Source organism: Harmonia axyridis, chromosome 1, assembly GCF_914767665.1.
Source record: "Harmonia axyridis chromosome 1, icHarAxyr1.1, whole genome shotgun sequence".
In the NCBI taxonomy this organism is placed as follows: Eukaryota; Metazoa; Arthropoda; class Insecta; order Coleoptera; family Coccinellidae; genus Harmonia; species Harmonia axyridis.
In genome coordinates, this window is record NC_059501.1 from 37958952 (window position 1) to 37968553 (window position 9602).

Sequence of the window (9602 nt, forward strand, 5' to 3'; positions counted from 1 at the left end):
GTTGCTCTACTGTAATGTTGTATCAATGGCTCCATCATGTTGATATTATTTTGGTTATTGATGAATTTTTTACTTAGTTTTTGCATTCTTTCCAGTATTGGTTCTATTCCCGTTGTCTGATATAAAAGCTGATTGGATGGATTGTGCAGGGGGTTGTTGGGATGTCTCATTTTTGTAATCTTACGTAAGCAAGTTCTTTCAGCTACCTCAATTGCATTCAGAGCTGTTTTTGTCGAATTTGAGAAGATTATATGTCCATAGTCCAATAAAGGTCTGCATATCATTTTATATATGGTACTAGCTGTTTTAATACTGATTCCTTTGTTTTTATATGTAAGAGATCTAAAATGCCCAGCTCGTGTTATGGCTTTTTTCTTTTGAAGTTTCAAGTGTGCTTTGAAGTTCAACTTGTTATCAATCTTTATGCCTAGGTATTTGCATGAATCTGTTGGAGTTATTGTGTCACTTCCGAGTTTTATATTAGGAGAGTTGGCATTGATTTTATGGTTAAAAATGACGAGTTTTGATTTCCTTGGGTTAGGTTGTATTCTCCAACGTCTCATCCATGCCACTGTTATATCCGCCAACTTCTGTAGACCTTTCATACACTCTTTCAGTGTTTTATGGTGGGATATTAGAGTTGTGTCATCAGCAAATTGGAGAACATACTGTAGACTGTTGATGTCCTGGTTTCTGAAATCAGATTGTCTGTACAAGTCACTGCAGAACAAATTGTAAAGTAGAGGAGAGAGTGGTGAGCCTTGTGGTAGTCCTTGTGCTGTTGTAAATTTTTCTGAGGTTTCACCTTTGACCCGGACTTGTAATTTTCTGTCTAGAAGGAAATTGTTTATAATTTTTATCAAATAAATGGGACACTTTAGATGGAAAATTTTGGAGATAAGACCGGCGTGCCAGACACTGTCGAAAGCTTTCTGAATGTCCATAAATATAGCAGCTGTTTTATTTCCCATTTTTCTATTGCATTGAACATTTGAAGTGAGTATAGTTAAAGGGTGCACAGTCGATGTCTTCTTTTTGAACCCGAATTGACATGGTGGTATATATTTTCCTATCTCATTGCATATTCTCTCTGCCAATATTTTTTCAAAATTTTTTCCCAATGTAGGTAGAAGTGTAATAGGCCTGTAGTTCTCCATGTTAGAATTATCTGTATTTGCCTTGGGGATGGTAATCAAAATGCCTTTTTTCCATTCACTTGGAAAAAGGGAATGAGAGAGACAATAATTATAAATTTTGATTATAATATCGTGAACTAAAGGGTCTAGGTTCCTCAGTATTTTTCTTGGAATGTTGTCATAGCCAGGTGTTGTGTTCTTACCATGGTTGAGTGCCGTATAGTATTCTTCTTCTAGGATAGGTTCAAATGTTATCTCTGATGGAATCTGGGGTAGTTCATTTTTGTACCAATTCTCTATTTGCTTCCTATGCTCCTCATTGAATTCTTTGTTTGCGGATTTTTTAAACAGCTTTTCAAAATGTTTTGCGAAAGCATCAGCAATATCTTTATCCTTAATGAGAGATTCACCATTGACTTGTATTGGATTTGAAAGTTGATGGGTTGTGTACTTTGCAAGTTTTTTAATTGTTCTCCAGTATGTCCTGCCTTTTTGATCCTCGATTTCTTTGCAAGCCTCTAGATATTTATTGGATCTGTATTGCAAGATCATGTCATGAATATCCCTATTCAATTTGTTGAATTTTCGTTTTAAACTTGGATCTTGGTTAGTCTGGTATTCACGAAACAATTGTTTTTTTGTTCTTATCAACTTTATGATGTAGGGAGGAAGGGTTTGGCTGAAGTACCGTTTTTTGAGAGTCGGTGTTTCCTCTGTTATTATTCTTGATAGAGTGTTGTGGAAAAAAGTTATGTACTCAGGGGTCATTTCAATTTGTGGTTCAATCACTTCAAGCATTCTTTTATTCACTTCTTTAATATTGCATTTTTCATAAAGTAATTTGGTCTCTTGAGTGAACAGCAGCTGGAAAATCTGAAAGGGACATGATACCAAATGATACAATAAGACATAGAATGGAAATAAGACATGATATTATTGATCTTAAGAACACAACAGTTGGTTTGGTACAGACAAGTCCATAAATACTTATGATACTAGGTGTGATTTAAATGATAATAATGTAAGTTCAATTCAAGAAAAACCAAATATGAAGATCAAATAGTTTGAAATTTTCAGTTTTTTAGATTGCCATACTAAATGAGGAACATATTCTGTGCCGTGGCTTAAAAATTCATCTTTAGGGAAGCTCATTCACTGAAAGGCTGAAAATGGGTATCTTAAATTGTTATTTAGTTGAAAATTACTTTTAACATATGTGAACAACAACTTATAAAATTATAATATGTATTTTTCAGGAAAAATGAATGTATCATAACTGATCCTTGGAGAGATAAGGAGAAGAAGATTCATAAATTTCAAGATTTGGAGGAGTTCATATTCAGCCTGACGCGAACTCTTCGTGAAAGTCTCGTTAGGGCCTGTCCATGTGATATAAGGTCTATGCTTATCAGTCATTTGTGAATATCATTTAAAAACCTGAAGAAATCTCGCTCGACAACGTTACATGGTGTCAGGTGTAAAACACGATAAATTCATAAAACGTATTCAAGAAATTATTCATTTGAAAATGGAGGGTTTGAGAACTCCAACTACAATGGATTTTTCTGGAAACATTTCAAAGAATTGGTCCACGTGGATACAAAAATTTAACCTGTACATGAAAGCATCAGGAAAAGACAAAGAAGAGGATGAAAGTGTAAAAGTTGCGATATTTTTGCATTTAATTGGCGACGAGGGTATTGAAATCTATAATACATTCAAGCTAAGAAGTTCAGCGAAATTAGCAGATGTTATAGACAAATTCAAGAAATATTGTGAACCTAAAAAGAATTTGATTTACGAGAGATACAAATTCTTAAGCTGGAATCAAAAAGAGGGACAATCGTTGACGCAATATATATTAGAATTGAAAACCAAGGTAGCAACGTGCGAATATGAAAAGGACATGGAAATGGTGAGAGACAAGCTGATAATGGGGATTTGTGACAACCACCTTCGGGAAAAATTACTACAAATTGAAGATTTGACCATGGCAAAAGCAGAAGAAATTTGCCAAATTTTCGAGACAAGTCGCAAGCAGACAACGGAAATGGGCAATAAAGGAATGGAAACGGCAATGGATGCAATCCAGGAATATTCACGGAAAAATCGAGGAAACTTTGAGCGGAATAAGATAAGTAACTCAAATTTTAATAAAAAGAATCAGGTCCATTTCATTTGTAAAAGATGCAATTTGAATCATGAAAAAAATAAATGTCCAGCATATGGTAAAATATGTTGGTTTTGCATGAAAATGAATCACTTTGAAATTGGTTGTATAAAAAAGAAGTTCCTTAAATCCAAGAAAAGAGAGGTTAATGAAATAAATGAAGAATTCATAGATTCCGATTCTAGTGATAATTTTTCGCTTGAAACTGTAAATATAGGTGCATGGCCGTTCTTAGTTGGTGGAGCGATTTGTCTGGTTAATTCCGATAACGAACGAGACTCTAGCCTGCTAACTAGGCGTATTAGACATCCTCAAAGGCCCCCGGCTTCGGTCGGTGGGTTTTTACTGTCTGCGTACATTATATTCTTCTTAGAGGGACAGGCGGCTTCTAGCCGCACGAGATTGAGCAATAACAGGTCTGTGATGCCCTTAGATGTTCTGGGCCGCACGCGCGCTACACTGAAGGAATCAGCGTGTCTTCCCTGTCCGAGAGGACCGGGTAACCCGTTGAACCTCCTTCGTGCTAGGGATTGGGGCTTGCAATTGTTCCCCATGAACGAGGAATTCCCAGTAAGCGCGAGTCATAAGCTCGCGTTGATTACGTCAGCTAATTCAAAATGGCGACAAATGAAAGTGATACGGATACTAGCTCCCAAAAGGACGGTGAAAATAGTGATAATAAATGTCATTATTGTGTTAGAAAAGTTAAAGAAAGTGTAAAATGTGGCAAATGCGACAACAATTTCCACAAATCTTGCATGCTACGTGCCGCAAACCAAGAAAATGCAACATGTAAACATGAGATGGTCGAACCGAATACGGCGATAAAAATGCTTGAAATGGAAAATACACTTCTCAAAAGGCTTCTACAGGAGATGACAGAGAAAAATCAGGTATTGATGGAAAACAACTCCCTTCTAAGAGGAAAAATAACACAAATGGAGAACCAAAACATTCATAAAAAATCATATGCACAGATAACAGATAACCAAAATAACCCAGTTAATATCATAAACAAAACAAATCCCATAACCAAACCTATGATGAGACCACAGAAGGAAAATAAAACGGACAATCAGAATACAGATCCTTCAAAAGTATTTCAATCAACCTCTGTGAATAAACAACTTAACCTTAAAACGAAGAATGTAAACACTCAGAATCAAGAAACGATAAATAAACAAATGGAACATGAGCTCACAAATATAAATGATGTGAACGGATTTAAAGAAGTCAAATATAAAGTTAATAAAAGACATAAAGTTAAAACAGGGACTGGAATAAATAATAATACAACATTCAAATCATCCAAATTGAATGAAGACAAAAAAGCCTGGCTGTTTATATCAAGAATACATAAAGATGTTACAGAGACAGATATAATCAAATTTATCGCCAATAAAGGAAAAGTACAAGAGAATAAAATATCAGTGAAAATATTGAACTTGAGGAATAATGAAAACATACATTATAACAGCATCATGTTAGGTGTCCCTTTTGAAATGAAAGATATTGCATATGAAAACGATTTCTGGCCAACTGGAATAAAATACACAAGATTTGATTTCAAAAGGGGACAACATTTTTTAGACAAAAGACCCCCCATAAACAATCAACTGTAAATGATCAGAAAAAACAAAACAATCAATATAAAATCACAATCTTTCATCAAAATATAAGATCAATTGGAAATGCAACAGAAAAACTAGAAAAACTAACAGACGAAAATCCAGATATAAAAATAGTATGCATCTCGGAACATTGGAAAACGGAAAAACAAATCATGCATCACACCATAAAAAACTTCACTTTAACAGCTAAATATTGTAGACCACTAGGAGAACATGGAGGAACTGCAATATTTGTCAGAAATGACATAGATTCATGGGAAAGACAAGATATAGGGAAAATATCAAAAATAAAACAATTTGAGTGTGCTGCCATAGAGTACCACTTAGACCACAAAAAATGGATATGTCTTGCTGTATATAATGATGGAAATACAGAACAAATTACAACACAGTTAACACCTATTTTAGAAAAACTCACAAAGGAAAACTATGAAATAATAATAACAGGAGATTTCAACATCAATATGCTACAAGAAAACAAAACAAAAAGAGATTGGACGAACTTCCTAAAAACCTTCGGAATCGAGCAAACAATATTTGAACCTACAAGAATAACCCACTCAACATCAACATGCTTAGATGGTATTTATGTCAAAGTAAACTCTCCTTATAGCACAGAGATATTACAAACTCATATATCAGATCACCTCGCACAAAAAATATCTTTTTCACTCAATAAAACTATCAATTATACTCACATAAGAGCGTTATCTAAAAAAAACCTCAACGATTTAAAAAAATCATTATCCCAACAGAACTGGTCATCAGTTTATGAGTGTGATCAAAAAAACATTAATGAACAGTTTAATATATTCCATAATATTTATCTTGAACACTTCAATAACAGCTGTCCTCTCATAAAAATTCCAATAAAATCTAAAAAGCACAAACCAAAACACAACAATATTGAAATTCAACAAACAAAACATGAGTTAGATATATTATTTATACTGAGCACTAAAAATAAAAAATTCTGGAATAAATACATAATAACAAAACAAAAATATGATAAACTGCTCACCAAAAACAAAACTGACAACTTCGGAAAACTCATAGAAAATTCAGACAATAAAAATAAAACAATCTGGTCCATTGTAAATTCTCTACATAAAAACAATTATGATACCCAAATTCCTAGGAAACGAAACATGGAAAATTTAGCAAATGAATTTAATGAATACATCTTACATGCTGCTACTAACCTTACTAAAAACATAAACCAGAAAAAAAGGCCAATGACATACACCAAAGCACAACATATATTTACAACACAAAAAATTAATGAACAAAATATAATGGATATTATCAAAAAGTTGAAAAATAAAACCTCAAGTGGAATAGATGAAATCTCAAACAAAACAATTAAACATACCAAAGAGGAAATAATTCAGGTAATAACATATATCATTAATAACTCTATCACAGAAGGATATTTCCCATCAAAACTTAAAACAGCAGAAATACGACCGAAATTCAAAACTGGTGACCCTGAAGATTATGGAAATTACAGGCCCATTAGCATAATCTCATCATTTGCAAAATTATTCGAACAGGCATTCTGCCAGCAAATAATGGAATTCTTCATATCAAAAAGACTACTTGGCTCAAACCAACATGGATGCTTGAAAGGAAAATCAACACAAACAGCAATATTCCAATTTATAAAAAGAATTATGGAAGCCTTCGAAGATTGTGAACTGGCACTAGGAATATTTCTGGACCTGTCCAAAGCATATGATTGTCTTGACCCAGAAATCCTCTACCAAAAACTTGAACACTATGGAATACAGGGAAACGCATTAAGATGGATTAAATCCTATTTCTATGGACGTACGCAGCAGGTTAAAATTCGGATAAATGGATCAGACATAAAATCAGAAGAACGGCAAATCAAGATGGGGATACCACAAGGCAGCGTAGCAGGGACAGTAATGTTTCTCATTTATATTAACGACTTTGGTCATATTTCTCTGATCGAGGACCGAACAGAAATAACAAATGTTCACTATGTAGATGATACAAACCTTCTAACAGTACAACCATTATGGCCTGATCTCAGGAGTATAACTGAAAAAATAATGCACTACACTGAAGAATGGTTAGAGAATAACAACTTAATACTCAACAAAACGAAAACCAAGATGATATTATTCCATCCAATACACTCTAATATAGAAAATCCTAGAAAAATCAACATAAACAAACAAGAATTCAAGATATCAGAACACACAAAATTTCTTGGTATATACATTGATGGTGATATGAAATGGAAAACACATATAGCAAACTTAGAAGACAAAATTGCATCATCATTGTATGCTTTCAGAGTAACAGCTAAATATCTAAATCCTGAAGTAACGAAAACTGTATACTATGCAATGATAGAATCAAAATTGAGATATGGACTGATATTTTACGGATCTGGAAACATACAATCCCTTTTCAGACTCCAAAAAAAAGCTGTGAGGTTAATATGCAGCTTGAATTACAACCAATCATGCAGAGGATTTTTCCGGCAGAAAAGGATATTGACATTATATGGCTTATACATACAAGAATGCATTCTGTTTATACATAAGAATAATGAATTATTTGAACAATACAAGAATCTGAAGGAAAGATATGAAACTAGAACACAGAATTATAACTATCCCAAATATAGACTAACAACAACCCAACAACAAGCAGAATACAGATGTCTACTATTATACAATCATCTACCAAATGAAACAAAGAACATCACAAACTACAAAATATTTAAGAAGAAAATATTCTCGATGTTGATGGATATGGAACCCTATTGCCTACAAGATTATTTAGGAAATAACTAGAAAATATACTACTTTTTTTGACAATATTTCATTTCATTTCATGTTGTGAACTTGAGACGATTCTGAAATAAAGAGTATTTATTATTATTATTATTATTATTATTATAGTAGAGACATATAGAGAGATAGAGAGAAGAGAGAGAAATTAAATTTATTGATAAATCAAATGGCTATCGACCACAGTCTTCCAGCCAGTTGCATACATTTTTATATTACATATTATTAATAAGTATTAAAAAAAAAAATAAAAATAAACATCATCCTAGTGATTCCAAGTGTTCGAAAAGTGGCAAAGCTGGTAACTTTGCCTTTGGTGTAGTTGCTCTACTGTAATGTTGTATCAATGGCTCCATCATGTTGATATTATTTTGGTTATTGATGAATTTTTTACTTAGTTTTTGCATTCTTTCCAGTATTGGTTCTATTCCCGTTGTCTGATATAAAAGCTGATTGGATGGATTGTGCAGGGGGTTGTTGGGATGTCTCATTTTTGTAATCTTACGTAAGCAAGTTCTTTCAGCTACCTCAATTGCATTCAGAGCTGTTTTTGTCGAATTTGAGAAGATTATATGTCCATAGTCCAATAAAGGTCTGCATATCATTTTATATATGGTACTAGCTGTTTTAATACTGATTCCTTTGTTTTTATATGTAAGAGATCTAAAATGCCCAGCTCGTGTTATGGCTTTTTTCTTTTGAAGTTTCAAGTGTGCTTTGAAGTTCAACTTGTTATCAATCTTTATGCCTAGGTATTTGCATGAATCTGTTGGAGTTATTGTGTCACTTCCGAGTTTTATATTAGGAGAGTTGGCATTGATTTTATGGTTAAAAATGACGAGTTTTGATTTCCTTGGGTTAGGTTGTATTCTCCAACGTCTCATCCATGCCACTGTTATATCCGCCAACTTCTGTAGACCTTTCATACACTCTTTCAGTGTTTTATGGTGGGATATTAGAGTTGTGTCATCAGCAAATTGGAGAACATACTGTAGACTGTTGATGTCCTGGTTTCTGAAATCAGATTGTCTGTACAAGTCACTGCAGAACAAATTGTAAAGTAGAGGAGAGAGTGGTGAGCCTTGTGGTAGTCCTTGTGCTGTTGTAAATTTTTCTGAGGTTTCACCTTTGACCCGGACTTGTAATTTTCTGTCTAGAAGGAAATTGTTTATAATTTTTATCAAATAAATGGGACACTTTAGATGGAAAATTTTGGAGATAAGACCGGCGTGCCAGACACTGTCGAAAGCTTTCTGAATGTCCATAAATATAGCAGCTGTTTTATTTCCCATTTTTCTATTGCATTGAACATTTGAAGTGAGTATAGTTAAAGGGTGCACAGTCGATGTCTTCTTTTTGAACCCGAATTGACATGGTGGTATATATTTTCCTATCTCATTGCATATTCTCTCTGCCAATATTTTTTCAAAATTTTTTCCCAATGTAGGTAGAAGTGTAATAGGCCTGTAGTTCTCCATGTTAGAATTATCTGTATTTGCCTTGGGGATGGTAATCAAAATGCCTTTTTTCCATTCACTTGGAAAAAGGGAATGAGAGAGACAATAATTATAAATTTTGATTATAATATCGTGAACTAAAGGGTCTAGGTTCCTCAGTATTTTTCTTGGAATGTTGTCATAGCCAGGTGTTGTGTTCTTACCATGGTTGAGTGCCGTATAGTATTCTTCTTCTAGGATAGGTTCAAATGTTATCTCTGATGGAATCTGGGGTAGTTCATTTTTGTACCAATTCTCTATTTGCTTCCTATGCTCCTCATTGAATTCTTTGTTTGCGGATTTTTTAAACAGCTTTTCAAAATGTTTTGCGAAAGCATCAG

General features: G+C 33.6%; 1 protein-coding gene and 1 long non-coding RNA gene across 2 annotated transcripts; both read left to right on the plus strand.

Annotated features, from left to right (window-relative positions):
• Positions 1 to 2008: 2008 nt before the first annotated feature.
• On the plus strand, positions 2009 to 2470 carry LOC123671399. Its single transcript, XR_006746091.1, has 3 exons — positions 2009 to 2157; positions 2214 to 2309; positions 2393 to 2470. It is a non-coding gene; the product is annotated as an uncharacterized LOC123671399 (long non-coding RNA).
• Positions 2471 to 2556: 86 nt separating this feature from the next.
• On the plus strand, positions 2557 to 7961 carry LOC123671397. The gene is made up of 2 exons (XM_045605235.1): positions 2557 to 3523; positions 7877 to 7961. Exons 1-2 carry the CDS (start codon positions 2602 to 2604, stop codon positions 7915 to 7917), a joined length of 963 nt encoding a protein of 320 aa, XP_045461191.1. The 5' UTR covers positions 2557 to 2601; the 3' UTR covers positions 7918 to 7961.
• Positions 7962 to 9602: the final 1641 nt, after the last annotated feature.